General features: G+C 44.9%; 3 protein-coding genes across 9 annotated transcripts in view; 1 reads left to right on the top strand and 2 right to left on the bottom strand.

Annotated features, from left to right (window-relative positions):
* Positions 1-992: 992 nt before the first annotated feature.
* LOC122397669 (OTU domain-containing protein 7B-like) lies at positions 993-4,457 on the bottom strand. 6 transcript variants are annotated; one of them, XM_043396972.1, is made up of 8 exons: positions 3,987-4,457; positions 3,278-3,518; positions 2,789-3,204; positions 2,348-2,719; positions 1,963-2,276; positions 1,724-1,882; positions 1,571-1,649; positions 993-1,508 (listed from the first exon to the last, which is right to left on the bottom strand). In XM_043396972.1, exons 2-8 carry the CDS (start codon positions 3,498-3,500, stop codon positions 1,407-1,409), a joined length of 1,665 nt encoding a protein of 554 aa, XP_043252907.1. In that variant the 5' UTR covers positions 3,501-3,518; positions 3,987-4,457; the 3' UTR covers positions 993-1,406. The 6 variants fall into 6 exon arrangements, with proteins under 6 accessions (XP_043252907.1, XP_043252908.1, XP_043252910.1 ...); XM_043396973.1 differs by having other exon boundaries at positions 4,115-4,457; XM_043396975.1 differs by having other exon boundaries at positions 4,203-4,457.
* A 674-nt stretch (positions 4,458-5,131) lies between these two features.
* Positions 5,132-8,005, top strand: LOC122397897 (glucosidase 2 subunit beta). Its single transcript, XM_043397369.1, has 2 exons — positions 5,132-6,208; positions 6,283-8,005. The coding sequence occupies exons 1-2, from the start codon at positions 5,308-5,310 to the stop codon at positions 6,939-6,941; spliced, it is 1,560 nt and encodes a 519-aa protein (XP_043253304.1). The 5' UTR covers positions 5,132-5,307; the 3' UTR covers positions 6,942-8,005.
* Positions 7,202-14,529, bottom strand: part of LOC122397894 — a 58,755-nt gene continuing 51,427 nt past the window's right edge. Inside the window, exons 1-6 of one of the 2 annotated variants that reach the window (XM_043397367.1) lie at positions 13,558-14,104; positions 12,916-13,032; positions 12,630-12,776; positions 12,024-12,084; positions 10,362-11,689; positions 7,202-10,203 (exon numbers count right to left, since the gene is read on the bottom strand). In XM_043397367.1, coding sequence (XP_043253302.1) covers positions 9,778-10,203; positions 10,362-11,689; positions 12,024-12,084; positions 12,630-12,776; positions 12,916-13,032; positions 13,558-13,872 — 2,394 coding nt within the window. In that variant the 5' untranslated portion in view covers positions 13,873-14,104 and the 3' untranslated portion in view covers positions 7,202-9,777. Of the gene's footprint in view, positions 10,204-10,361; positions 11,690-12,023; positions 12,085-12,629; positions 12,777-12,915; positions 13,033-13,557; positions 14,105-14,529 lie in introns of those variants that run through there. The other variant, XM_043397366.1, reaches the window with a different exon arrangement.

The following is a 14,529-nucleotide window of genomic DNA, read 5'->3' as shown; positions in this document are numbered from 1 at the left end:
AGGCCAGCAGAGGGCAGCAGTGGCAAGCAGAGACCAGCAGAGACCAGAAGGGGCAAGGAGTAGCAAGTAGTAATCGTTATACGTTGTTGGAAGCATCGAGGGTGGTCAGCAGTGGTCAGCAGTGGCAAGCAGAGACCAGCAGGGGCAAGCAATAGCAAGTTGTAATCGTTATACGTTGTCAGAAGCATCAGGGGTGGTCAGCAGTGGCCAGCAGAGGTCAGTGGAGGCCAGCAGAGACCAGCAGGGGCAAGCAGTAGCAAGTTGTAATCGTTATACGTTGCCAGAAGTATGAAAAGTGGTCAGCAGCGGTCCTCAGAGTCCAGCGAAGGCAGGCAGAAGTCAGTAGTAATCGTCATACGTTGTCAGAAATATAAGCGATGGTCAGCAGAAGCCAGCAGAGGGTGAGAGAAGCTGGCAGTAGCCAGCAGTAATGGGTATACGTTACCAGATGTATCAGAAGTGATATCTGAAATGATATACATATGTCCGCTGATACATAGGAATAATAAAATTCCTTTTGTTTCAATAATTAAATTAGAAGGTAGAGGAGAATGTAAATGGGAAGCATGGAAAATATATATTTTGATTTTAATTGTTTATTAATATAAATATAAGGTACAGTTTAGAGATTACATAATTCTGATTTGTACAATAGCATGGAACGAAATATATTTCGTCAACGATGGGAAGTGATCGGGAGGTACACAGAATATAAAAATATGTTTTATTTTTCACACAGCTTTACACGAGTAGTAATTGCCAACAGGCAACGAGATTAAATATAATGAACGATTTAGATATCACTTTAACATCTTGGGGACCGCGGTTTTCTAAATAATCTCGCTCGACGAGCCAATGCACGAGAGAGACGCGATCAGTTCATAAGTACAAAGCGTTATATTAAAAGCGATAGCGATTATTGCGGGGGGAAAACGAATTTCCCGGTCGCAGCATTTGTGAATCGAGTATTATCGTTGTGTTTGCTTTTCATCTGTCATTTAGATAATATACGCGACAGAAGGCACGTGCAAAGAAGTCATGAATTATTTTTTATTCGTCCGTCCTGAAAATACTGATTTACTGCTGTTTGAAAATATATAACTTCTTCTTTGGAACGGCTGGCTCGTAAGCTACACACGAAAGGCATATAGTGTATGTATATCGAAGAAAGTCGAACCCTGTACATATATCTGATATGCTTTTGAAATAGATGAATGCCATTAAATAGAAAAATAATGTTACAAGGTTACTCGATATTGCAGGAAGAAGAAAATCTGGCGGGTCGATTATTTTGCTTAAGCTTTCACGGTAAAATGGCTAGTGTTACGTCTGAATCTGATTATACATAATTTAATACGAACAATAGTAAAGTATCATTATTGTCATGCCCCGCTGTGACTAATTCTTCAGCGGTAACGTCGACTCGCCCAACACTGAGAACAATAGTAATCATTTTCCGCCGAACCATAGAACCGACATTGCTCGTTACGACATTCTTTAACAATAGCCTGAAAAATATTTCAAATAATTACCTCCCTTAACTCGTAATGAACGATGTATCAACACGTACCCCGAGACTACCGCTGCTATCATTCCATCGTTCTGGCCCCAATTTTTCGGACGATGCTTGGTCATTGTAGAAGGTAGATCTGTAAGGAACAATCGCTTGAAACCACTCATTAGCAATAATGAGTAAAACTACGCTGTGCTGTAAAAGAAATACCTCGAAAGATAAAGAGTACGATCTTTATTTGGATTAATAGGTAACAATTTGCTAACGCTTGCGTGACTTCCGCCGTCGCTAGCGGCATAAAATTTGGATTTACCAGCACCATAATTCATTTCACTACCAGTCTCGTCGACCTTATGATCCTGCAGGTACCTATACAATATTACATAATCAATAAAATATTATTTTCAAAAGCTGAAACGGGAACAAATGTATTTAAAATGCCGTGAAACCTTGCGTGAGCACATTGAAGATAATTTTGAAGCATCTGATCCACGTACTGATGACGTCTACTTCTGATTCTTACACATAATAAACCTTCCGTGGAAAGTCCGCCCGCCGTGGGTGGCGGGCTTTTTGGTCTCTTCGCCATCGACCACAGTCTTTTACTAACGGACCTGCCGATCGATCCAAATTGTTTTGCAACGCCTAACAATTGCTTCGCCGTTTTGGACAGCGAGCCGTCAGTATCGGATAGCCTCTCCATTTCCTCCGACGTAAAATTTTGGTATTCACAGTCCAAATACTCTCGTAATAAAATTTCCATCTAAACACGAACACACGTGATTATATTTGAACAGATGGTAGAATTGTGTTCCAAATTGCTGAGCTAGGTACCGTGTCTTGCTGACAGGGCAACAAGTCTCGAGATCCTTCTTGCCAGTCCCAGTCTGGACCGGGATCTACCGCGAATAAAACTGGTAATAATTGACCTGTGTCTGGGTCTACCAGAGGTATGCTAACACCTTCGCTGGAACCATCTCCAAAATCGCTTGCTCCGTCGACAATGACGAGAGGCGAAAAGTGTGCCGAATGATATGCCAGAATCAATGGTGTTCTATGACAATAAGATGGAAGTACTTCTTGCGGCAAATATACTCCACCGAACGGAATCGGAGCTAAAGCTACACCCTCCGCATCCTTTAACATAGTTTCAGCTATAACTAATATAGGCCTTTTTAAAGCATGGGCTAAAGCTAATACGTGTACCTGTAAAAATGTAGTCGTTATTAATATTTCGAAGAATCTTCTAAAACAAAGTATCGAAATTTTACGAACTTCTTCGAGACTTTGATAGGACGTAGCAGTTTGATTTCTAAAGATAGGAGAGGCCATATCTACAATGGTTTGCCATTCCGTCAACCATTCCGCGTCCGTATAGGATAATCCTGCCGCTGCGTTTAAACCCATTTGTCGCCATTTCCAACGTCTAAACAATGCGTGTCTGTACTCCCCTTTGGCTAAAGTATTATGCAATGCTTCTCTTAATGTAAGAAGCCTGTCGTGAAAGCCCCACATGCCCAGGGAAGCTGCATGTAAAAGGCAGTTCCCATCCCCTGATGTTGCCAAAGGCCATAGAACTCTGTTGCTTCCATGTTTACCTCCACACCACCAATTCAAACGACCAGCAGCTTCCAGAGAGGTCAAACACCCACCCTCTATCAGATCTTTCTCCAAAAATTGGCGAAATGAATCTGAATATAATTTTTGAATAAATCATTAGAATGAAACAGAGTAAATGCTTTCACGGTCGGTGTAGCGAATTACCTGGATATACAGTTAGGTCAGGAAGAGAAAATGTGAACTCTGGAGTATCTAATGACCCTATAGTAGCTAACTGAGAACGGGCATAAGAGACAATAGCTGCATTTTCTGTTGCTCTAGATATACCTCTGGCCAATTTTTTTGTAGCCCCACCTCCATTTTCCAATGCATTACTAGAAGTTGACTCTTTCTCCAAACCATCGTACGGCGATAGTCCTAGGTTCATTACCTTGCCTTATGGTACCTGTAATACAACAGCTTTGCTCAAATTTACTGTTCTGTAATTAGCAAATGATCGGCAAGATGTTAAAATGATTGTACAAGAGTTGGACAAAATGTAATCTGATTTTGTGCTACACAACATATTACTAAAAGCAACAGGAATGCAGGGCTTTGGTGGTTGCAATACAGAAATATACAACAGTTAACAAAAATAGGACAAGGTTTAGTAACACGGGTGCTTTAATTAAAAGAACGAGTATTAATTGATTATATATCGTCTAACGTATTCAGTCGCTAATATAAATTCAATGATATAATCAATTCGAAAACGGCGATGCGTTTCGATTCGCGGAATTACGAAATATCGAAAGTGAATAAATCTAGGCAATATGCGATATTGCATGTACGCAGCGTATCTACATATGCATATGCACCGTATATGTTGACTGTACGTGCATAAAATTACTTAAAAAAAAAAAAAAATGCAAACCTTGGCCCGTGTATCGAATTAGCGCAACGGAACGTAACGACAGAGTATCATCAAATGGTATTCTAATCGGTCTACGACGCACGAACTGTTTGTACGCTTTCTCATATTTCGTAGCACGGCGCCCTTACCGAACCTCTCCTCAGAGAGATGCCCGCGACGTAATAAAAATTACCGAGAAACTGTTTACACGGGCTACGGACATAAACACAACATAACCTAAGGCACAGCAGCCTCGAAACTGCAACTGGTAGGCGGTAGAGGCGAGGGAGCGAATTATTATTGTTACGTGTGAAACTTTAAACCGGTCACATGTCAAACCGCGGGGACGTAAGTAGGTACACTGCTGTTTTTTTTACGCAGTAGCGTGCCTGCCCACTAACGGACAGGTTGACGCGACCACAGTAACACGATCAATTTTCAAATTCAACAGAATCATTCGAGTTATCGTCTCTCTCATAATATCGCGCCGCGACGTTCGCTAGAAACGCGTTTAACCTTGAAAGCACGCGTCGCTTGTGCATACCTATCTACCCACGCGAAATATATCGCATTTATACATGATGTTCCAAACTATAGGTAGAGAAACCGATGCATACAAGACCTGGGATCTCTGAACAAAATGTGCTCGCCTTGTTTGTAAGCCACACCACGAGTAGCGCCAAGTTTGGCTTATTACGTCTAAGCAAACACTCTGTGTTATTTAATATAGTCTATGACTTGAGAACAATACAAATTTGAAATGCCTCGGTTTTATCGAGCTTTCCTAACATGATTAGCACATACGGATTGCACTAATGATATGACCAATTATGGCCCTGTACCTTGTAGAATGTACACCCCCTGTTAGCAAGCTCTGCTGCTGCTACTGCTGTTTCTGACTGTAACGATTATCGTTCATCTTTTAATAATTATACATTACTTGATTACTTGATACGCATGGCACAGTTGTCTGTATTGTAACACAAAGCTGTGTATCATATATAGACCGTAGAGCAAGGTATACGAATAGCTATGCATCGATCGTTTTTTGTTGAAAGAATGCGATGACTCTGCAACCGAAAGAACCGCCTTGTGTGCAAATGTAGCGCCACAGGTTGTACGGTTTTGTTGGCGCAGTGAGGTACATCTACCTCGTACGCAAGACGCATATCGTGCCTATGGAATAGGTGTAGGCGTGCACGAGTGTGCGTGCGTGTTCTGGCTCGTGTCCTACCGTTTCGAACCTCAAAAATTGCTGGTTCTCGCCGGAAGAGTTATTGGAGAGTTTTTCGCGGGTGAAAAGATTCTGCCAACAGTAGCGGTAACATTATCGAGGAGAACGATGATGAACGATCACGGTGTATGCCTGGTACTTATTCTGTCGGTCAATCTGTTGATTCTATTGGGCCACGTAGCCGGTACTAAAGTGCTGCAAATTCGTGGCATACCTAACACGGAAAGTTCGTTGTACTCGCCGGACCGCGACTTCCAGTGCCTCGACGGGAGCCTGTTGATACCGTTTACGCGCGTAAACGATAATTATTGCGATTGTGCCGACGGCAGCGACGAGCCCGGTACGCCCGCTTGCAGCAATGGCTCATTTTACTGCGAAAACACCGGTCACAAGTCCCATTATATACCCACCACCTGGATAAACGATGGCGTATGCGACTGTTGCGACGGCAGCGACGAGTATCGTTCGAACAAGGAGTGTCCAAATAATTGCAACGAGCTCGGCAGAGAAGCCAGAATAAAACAGCAGAAAGCGGATGATCTGGTCAGAGAAGGTAACAAAATAAAGGCAGAGTTGATCGCCAAGGGCAAACAACTGAAGAACGACTATCAGAGTCGCCTGGTGGCGCTCAGAGCCGATTACGAAGAAGCAGAGCTCGTGAAGAAGGAGAAGGAACTGTTAAAGACTCAAGCGGAGGAACGAGAAACAGCTGCTCTGGAGAAGTACAAACCAGCCGAACCAGAGCAACCTGCTGTGGAAGAAGGAGAGGAGGAGGAAGAATTGCAAGAATCGGAAGCAGAAGACTATTTTAAACTTTTGGATTCTGATAATAGCAATACCGTAACGATCATGGAACTCAGAACCAGGGTAACGTTCGACAAAGACAAGGATGGAGTTGTGACAGAGGAAGAGGCACTGTATTTCTTGAACAACCAGAAGGAAGTTAATCTCAGAGAGTTTATCGACACTGTCTGGGCAAACATCAAACCTTTCTTAATGTTGGAGCAAGGTAAAGCTTAGCAGAAACAAGTAGATCACTGTTTTTATTCCAGATTGTTTATTTCGATTAACACGTTGTTTTAGGTATGTTCAAACGGGGTGAATCTAACGAGGACTTAGAAGAGGCACACGAACCCGCGGAAGAGCTAGCGGAGCACGATAAAGAGGAAGACGAGGGTGGCGAGCGAGAGGAGGCAACGGGCGAGGAGGAGGGAAAAGTCGAGGAACCTGTCGTTCAGTACGACGAAGAGACCCAAGCCCTGGTCGACGAAGCCACGAGCGCTCGAGAGAATTTCCAGGCGGCGGAGAGATCCGTGAACGATTTGCTATTAGAGATTAGGAAGCTCGAAGAGAAATTGGATCGCGACTACGGCCCCGATCAGGAATTCGCGCTTCTGGACGGGGAATGCTTCGATTACACGGACTTGGAGTACGTCTACACGCTGTGCATGTTCGATAAAACGACGCAGAGATCCAAGTCCGGTGGCAACGACATCACCTTGGGCCATTGGTACGACTGGGCCGGTCCTAAGGACCAAAAGTACTCCAAGATGAAGTACCAAAGGGGGCTCACCTGTTGGAACGGCCCGGCGCGTTCCACGGTCATTGATCTAAGTTGTGGCAAAGAAAACAAACTGATCTCGGTGACCGAGCCCAGCCGATGCGAGTACAGCATGGAATTCTCTACACCAGCTCTGTGCAATCTTAGCACGGAGTCCGTTGATGCACACGACGAATTGTAAATCTCGTCACGCGAGACACACGAGACAGTGTATGATATCAAAAGATAAACCGTAAATGTTGCAAGGATCAATAACGGCAGCCGTACATTCATCCAACGTCAGGGCTTGTTTCCACTTATTCGTTTGTAATGAACAAGATACTTAAGAGAAGTCGAAGATTCCAGTTCGTTTCACGTTGCCAGAGTTTCGTCAAATTTGTTCAATATAATCCCGGTGATCGCATTATATTTGCAGACTATCGGTGTAATTTCTATATCTTGTTCATTTCAAGCTTTCTAATACTTTCCGCGTGCCACTGCTGCACCTCGTTCGATCGTAACGCAATGCACGACAAAGAAATTTCACACGGTAGACATTTAATTCTTAAGATAAAATTGTAAGATTTCGCGAGCGCTTAACACACGTTACGGTTAATTTAAGGAGTTGTATGGTCGAGATTAACGTCATGTTTGTTTTACCGTCGACGATAAGCACAACCGATAAAGCCTCGGCGAGAGCCTGGCCCATACCTTGCGCGTTACATAAAGACAGAGTTTCCATCGGACGACGTACTGCGATCGGTTATTCGTCCTTGGAGTAAACAAGCAAATGGAATTCGCCGCTGATAACACGTTGGCAACAGTTAGCGACGAACTCGTCGTTTGCTTCGAAACAGTAGGGAAGATCGTTGAAAGACAATTTAATATCCGTGATACGTGCATTAAAAATCGTTGTTACGCCGTCATTGCCGATATTGGTGTCACCGTTATATACATTCCTGATCTTTTTGTACCAAGCAAATTTTTATGAAGCAATCTCGAACGACACGATCGATCTACGTGATCCTACGCGTGTTGATAGAAATCCTGTTGAAGGAAGCATTTCTTTTTTTCGAATATTTAAATACCGTCTGCGTGCGCGCACATATGTGTATGTGTGTGTAACGTAGAAGACGTTTGTATTAATACTGTCGATCATCAATCAGCGAAGGTTATTTTGTAACTGTTTAAAGATGCGCCGGGTGTACTGGTGTGTTGGTATGCGGGTTCAATAAAGAGAAAGAAAAATCTGTTGTCGAACTGTAATTCACGATGGCAGCTTTATTTACATTAATAACGGGCGATTTGCTCTTCCTGTATTACGTGTGATACAGGACATACATACATATGTATATATATATATATATATATATTTGTATATATATATATATCTTCTCAATTATGCGAGTTCTTACAACGTTATAGCGACGGTTAACTCGGTTCTCTATTTATCTCTTTTAATCTAACGATCTACACGGTATCTTTTGGAGTTCTGAGACGTTTACAATCAACTAGAGAACTAAAAAAAAAAGTAAAGGTGGGGGAGGGATAGAGGTGATATTACGTTTCTGAGCTGCTTATTCAGCATTACATCCAGTCGATTACATTCTCATTACTTCGTTAAGGCACTTAAAAGACTGAAAAGAAGTATCTCGTCTGCCACGAGGTTAACGCGTGACAGAGACGACACGCTCTATAGTCTTTTTCCACCCTATGATGATCCTGCTTTCTCCCTTCAACTAACAACAACGAAGAGCTCCACAATTCGTTCGATCTCAACATGGAATGTATCGCCTCGAACATTCGTGTTGAAAAATCAAAAGAGCTCGGCTTTTTCGTGGTTGAAAATGTCGGATGCTTCACGGACGTAAGCGAGTATCCCTTTGTGTTCGTTATTTACGCGTTCGCTTTGTATCAAAGGTTCGATGATAATGTTACAAAAGGGCACCCGGCTTAGATTAGGCTGCCTCCGACGTTTTCGAGCGTAACCGACTCGTACGTATCGTGTATATTCGTGAAAATAAACAAGAAACGTTTTACGTAGTTTTCGAACAATGGATAGTGGAGTTTCTCTGTCGATTTCGCGTGTCGCGAACGTCGATGAACAGGAAGTAGCGAATCGGCAACGGAAAGTCGACGCTTTCCAAAGATAACCTCAAAGGTCTCTAGATATGATCGATTTCGAACAACGTTTTTTTTAATTTGTAACGTACCCTGTGTTCGTTTCATGGACATCGAACGATATAATTCGTGCCTCTTTCTTTGATAATTTCTCTCGTCCACGGTCGTGTTTAACTCTGCAAACGGGGGTCCACTTTGTATATTTACACAATGGAATGAAACACATTTACACGCGCCCCTAAACTACTGTACAACAAGTTTCACGAAACGCCTACGCTCCTACGCTAGAAGAATTCATGTAAGCGCGACGACAACGCTCGCAAACTGTTTTTATCTAATACTGGATCCGGATAAGATCCGGTGATCTCTCGTTCTACGCGACTTTTGTTACAAACAAAAAGAAACAAATACGGCAATGGAAGAAATTAAATAAAATTACGATTCTCGATAACTAATTACAACGTAACGGTTTATAACCGGTTACGAACTCAAAAACCTTCTCGCAATATCGATATCCTTCTCACGCTTTTTATCTTACGACGATGAAACGAACAAATTTCGCGTGAAAAAAATATTATAAAAAAGTTTCAGAAAATTACGTTATTGTCTCCTCTTGACCAGACGAACAGTTTCGATCTTTGTGTCTTCATCACCCCCAGCTTGTTCTCATCTATAAATAAAATGTATATAAAATAGTTCGCTGAATAAAGGCGTTGTGTCGTTTCGGTGTTTAAACAGAAGATCGATATTTTCGTACAATTTCGTCCCGTTTTCTTTCGGTTTCTTCCTCTCAAATTCGATCGTTCATAAGCGTGTCTCGATAACCGAAAGGATCGGTTAAAACGAGCGTGTGTGGCGGTTTGTTTTGCGTATAATTGACGCGCATGCGCGAGCGCGTACCTCGCTCAACGTACAGCTCACTTCCCAAGTTTCTCGAACATGATCAGCTTCTCCTTGAAGCTCTTAGTGTCGGTGGACACCTCCGATATATTCCCGTTAAGCATATTCTGCAGGTCTTCGTCGTTTTTGCTGACGAGGAGATTGTCGAAGATCATCTTGTTATCTTCCTGCTTGGCGACCGGCGAAGTGGGCTGCGAGCCGGTCATCTGCTGCTTCTTTTTCGGATAAATCACAGAGCTTCGTTGGTTGTTCCCATTGTCGGTCATTCTGGTAACTATCGTGATGGCTAGAAGCTGGTGGATGTCGATGTTCTCCTTCGACTCGGACGACTGTCGCCAATAGAACTTGTCCGGCGAGATCAGCGACTTCGAGTCCTCGGATCCGTCGGCAACAGAGATTTCTTCCGAGTCGGTCGACAGTATATTCTTGTTGGTCCAAGAGTCCTGCGAAAAGAAAAATGCACCTTTATTTCTCGCGTGTCTTGGAATAACTCTTTCTAATTTTAATACATTATAATCTAATTAAATGATTTTATTCAACATATTTAATAAATTTTTTTTTTTTAATTTAATTAATTGTATAACACTCTAAAGGAACTCACGTTCTTTTCGCGTTTGTCCATAACACCGTCCGCGAGTTCCTCTTGCTTCCTGTCCTGGTCCAAGTCTCTCTCCAAACTGTCAAGGGTCTCCGTACTCTCGGAGGATTTGTTCCTTCTCTCAGAGTCCAGGGTGTCCGTGCTGCCAAGTTCCGAGCTCTCGGAGGATTTTTGCAGCCTGGACGACTTCCTGACCGGCATCGGTCTCTTCTCCTCCTCTTGATCGTCCGCGGGCACGATGTCCACGAAACTGGTGCTCGGTATTCTCTTGGGTGTCCTCCTGATCCTTCTGTTCTCCAATCGGTCGTCCAGCTCCAAATTGTCCGAGCTCTCGAAGGACATCCTCTTGGACGATCTCCTGCAGCATTTACCCAAGCTGTCTCTGTCCTCCTCCGTGTCCTTCGTTTCGCCGATCTCGATCCTCTCGAAGCTCTCCGACGATTTCGAGATGCTCTTCGACAATCGCCTCCCCCTGGACAGGTTGATGTCCGAGATGCTGCTACGTTTCTGCAGCTCTTGCACGATGGTGTCCGTGTTGGCCTGAGCTTGCTCCAGGGCCTCGAAGTTCTCCGAGGACTTGGAGATATTTTTGGACGTTCTGCGCCCGCGGAACTCGAAGCTGCTTCTTCTACGCTCGATGGACTCGTCGCTGGTCAACGCCTCGATGGCCTCCAGGCTGTCGGAGGATTTCGATACGCGATCCGACGACTTCGAGATCGGGTTGAGCAACCTTCGTACGACTGGCTTCGATTCCTCGTACTCCATCAGCTTGTCGAAGCCCTCGGTGGACTTGGAGAACCAGCAGGACGTCACCTCGAGGCTGTCCGGAGATTTCGACAATCGGTTGGAGGATCTCCTGCGAGGTAACTTCGACTCCAGCTCCTCGAACATTTCCGAACTCTTGGTCGTCCGATTCGAGGATTTCCTGACGATTGGCCTAGCCTCCTGATCCTCGTTCGTCTCCACGCTCGTCCTCGACGCGTTCATGGCGTCCAGGCTGTCCGGAGATAAGGAGGCCACGCTGCTCGACGGTTTCCTCGGCAGTTTCGACTCCAGCTCCTCGAAGATGTCCGACGTGCGCGATAACCGACTCGACGATTTCCTCGCGACTGTTATATTCTTAGGCTCTGTAGGCGACGACGCGGCGCTGCTCACGGTGACCGGATGTGGTTCCAAACTATCCAACGAGTCCTCCGCGATGGTCGTAATCGTCGACACGGACGTGTTCGCCGTCTGCGAAGTTGTGCGTCTCGGTGGCCTCCGGTTCTTTGGCCTCACCGAGATTCGGTGATGGGCCGCTGTATGGTTCAAGCTAGCGCTCTCTAATTCCGCTGTTTGGCAAACGAAAACTACCTTCAATCAGTCTATTAGTTGTTCTTGCCTTTTAAAACAAAATGGACTCGGTGACGACACACTTTAAAATTAGTCCTCTTATTCTTACTAGAGATATCGATCTTTATGAACGTGCCATTTTCTTATTATATGTAGACTAATGACTAGACCGCGGATCTTTATGCAAATTCACATTTTTATTAATTGAATTAATGAAACGGAAGCTTTGTAGATGATTGTCTCAAACCCCTAAATATGCTAATGACATTTGTCTTGTTGCAAGTTCGTTCGATCGACGAACATCGCGTTAAAAGATGTCGACGCGGTACTCACGTAAGTCTTCTTTGGCCACAGGTATAACTCGATCGATCGCGTCCTTCGACGACGTTGAGTTCTGGCAAAAGAAACAAGGCACAATTAACGTTGACCCAGTTTATTAAAAATCCAGTCTTTTTTCACCGGATCGAACCGGTTCGAACTATTTTAGATCGGTGTTACGTTGCCAACGAGCCCTATTCGATTCACGGGGGGGGACATCGAAACGAATTATTTCGCGACATTGTTTCTGGTCTTTCGGGCCGCGCGTCCAAAGCGCCGACCATAACGGTATTAACCGCTATCGGGGCGAGCGAGTGCAGCCAGTTAACCGCGGCCGTTCGGAACCGGTTGCAGGTGCCGTCTCGAAAGACACTTCTTCACCGAGAAAAGGTTTCGTTTGTGCTACCGGTGCTCATTATCGTTCAAAACGTAACCAGGCAACAAACAGCCCCAGTTACACCGTTGCAATGCTCCGTCAAACAAATACGATCAATCTTGCACAATGATTAACATCGATGATCGCTCGAATGTAGGAAAGGGGACGGATTTAACGGTCTTACGACTATTTTTATACAATTGAAATACTGTATACTGTGTCTCGTTCGGTGGTCGATCGATTACCTCGATCTTCTCGGTCTCCTCGATCCGTGGAGCAGCCTCTTTGATGACCGGCGGGATCCTCTGTCTCGCTTCCGGCTTGAAGCGTGGTCGATCCTCGATCCTGCACGGAGGCCTAACGGACCCCATCGACCGATCCACCGCCTTATCCTATCATTTGACGGACACATCGAATCGAACAGTGGTCGTGAACAACCGATAGCGGGTCGCGGGTCGATTAAAAGCGAACGATTCTATCTCGTATCTATTAGCGTCAAAGTTGCGGGATCTGATCGATTACGGTACGTACGGGTTGCTCTTTCTCAGCCTGAAGGATCATCCGTCTGTTCTCTGGCTTCGGCCTCGACCGATCCTCCATTTTACGCGACGATCTTATCGATCCGATCTTGTCCACGCTGGCCTTGCCCTTTCGTCCAGATTCACGTAATAATTCACTTTATTACAGCATTGGGGGGATGGTTCGCGAGTCCGTGAGCATTCTCTCCCATTATCGCAAGGTGAGTACGCGTTTCGGTCGTAAAGGTAACTTTTTTTAACCCTTTGCACACCGAATTATACTTGAATTTTGTTTCCAGCAGCTTCCAAACGCTTTTAAGTGTTTTATTTGAAATTTACGTTAGCTAAAAAGTAGGGCAAATTTAAACAAATTCAATTAAATATCTGTTTTATTTACATTATTGTTCAAGTGTATATCTCCTTGGTTTGGACTTGAAAAAATGTCGACAAAGGAGCTCCTGAGATAAAAATTGTGTGCAAAGGGTTAAACGTGGCTTAACCAGTATTTCAGTATTAAATCCCAACGCGGATAATCCCACAAGACCAAAGCGACAAATTGCACGCGTGAAAATGCTCACGAACTCGCGAACAGAACGATAAATCGAGCGTGATTACGCGACGATCGAGGATTGTCGAATCCCTGGTGATCGATTACCTCGATCGCGTCGTCCTTCGCCTCTCTTCTGATCGCGATCTTCTGCCCGGTTTCCGGCTTGGGTTTCGAGCGATCCTCGAGCTTGTACATCCGCCTGATCGGCGCCGGGATCTTGTACTCGACCTGCTCCTTGCAACCGTAGACGCCGATGCTGATCTTCGCCGCGGTCTGAACGCTCGGGAAGCTCTTGCATCGCGTCGTGTCCTGCTTGGTCCGGTCGATCAATCGTCTCCTCTCCACCGGGTTCAGGTTCAGCTGCTCGATTATCGCGCGTATGTTCGACGAGATGCTGCTCTCGCGGTGAGACACCACCATGATTCTCGTATCCTCTTCCCCTCGATCTCGAAACACACGCTACACCGACGATCGATCCGCTCTCCCTTCGATGCAGGGATTTTCCAACGGTCGCGAGATCAACGTCATAGGGCACCGGGAACTCGAATTACCGGTCGCGAACCTCCTGCAAGCGTTTCACAGAGAATTCAACCAACGAATCCCACGGTCTGGGACTTTAAGAAGTCTGGAAATTATTCTGCCGGACACCGATTCGTCAAAGAAACAGCCAATAGCTCGTAACGAGATTAAAACCAGCTTTCGTGGCTTCGAATCTCGTAACTCCTCTTACCACGGTATTCTATTACGATTTATTAAAAACCAGGAGCCCATGACTGCGAAAGAAATGGTTTGCACGGGTCAGAGGCTATCTCAAAGGTTCGATCGACGAACAATCGCGCTCGCTCCCTAATTGCTGATCTCGCTTGCTCGGTTTTCGCGGTTAACGCGTGTCGTTTTTCTCAGGATTTCACGGCAGTGGCAGATCTTCGAGATCCCGAGCGCTTCTCACGCGACCTTCCATCCTTTCGACGAAATCGCGGCCTCGAGCAACTGTCACGGGCACAATGCTGCGGAATCTGTATCGCTTTGGCAAGGAAACCACGTTCTTTCGCGTCGTTTCGTCGAAACGATTGATAA

Source organism: Colletes gigas, unplaced genomic scaffold (assembly GCF_013123115.1).
Source record: "Colletes gigas isolate AHSC1104 unplaced genomic scaffold, ASM1312311v1 Colletes_gigas_Sc00010, whole genome shotgun sequence".
Classification (NCBI taxonomy): Eukaryota; Metazoa; Arthropoda; class Insecta; order Hymenoptera; family Colletidae; genus Colletes; species Colletes gigas.
The sequence above is the reverse complement of the archived record's forward strand: the minus strand, read 5'-3'. Positions and strand labels throughout refer to the sequence as shown.

What these genes read in the sequence shown, in the direction of transcription:
- LOC122397669 (XM_043396972.1), bottom strand. Translation starts at nt 3,500, where the DNA reads ATGAACCTAGGACTATCGCCGTACGATGGTTTGGAGAAAGAGTCAACT. An exon ending in TGCCCTGTCAGCAAGACACG is followed by an intron (nt 2,277 to 2,347) that starts GTACCTAGCTCA and finishes GTTCGTGTTTAG; the next exon opens with ATGGAAATTTTATTACGAGA. An exon ending in CTTCAATGTGCTCACGCAAG is followed by an intron (nt 1,883 to 1,962) that starts GTTTCACGGCAT and finishes AATATTGTATAG; the next exon opens with GTACCTGCAGGATCATAAGG.
- LOC122397897 (XM_043397369.1), top strand. Translation starts at nt 5,308, where the DNA reads ATGATGAACGATCACGGTGTATGCCTGGTACTTATTCTGTCGGTCAAT. An exon ending in TTTCTTAATGTTGGAGCAAG is followed by an intron (nt 6,209 to 6,282) that starts GTAAAGCTTAGC and finishes ACGTTGTTTTAG; the next exon opens with GTATGTTCAAACGGGGTGAA.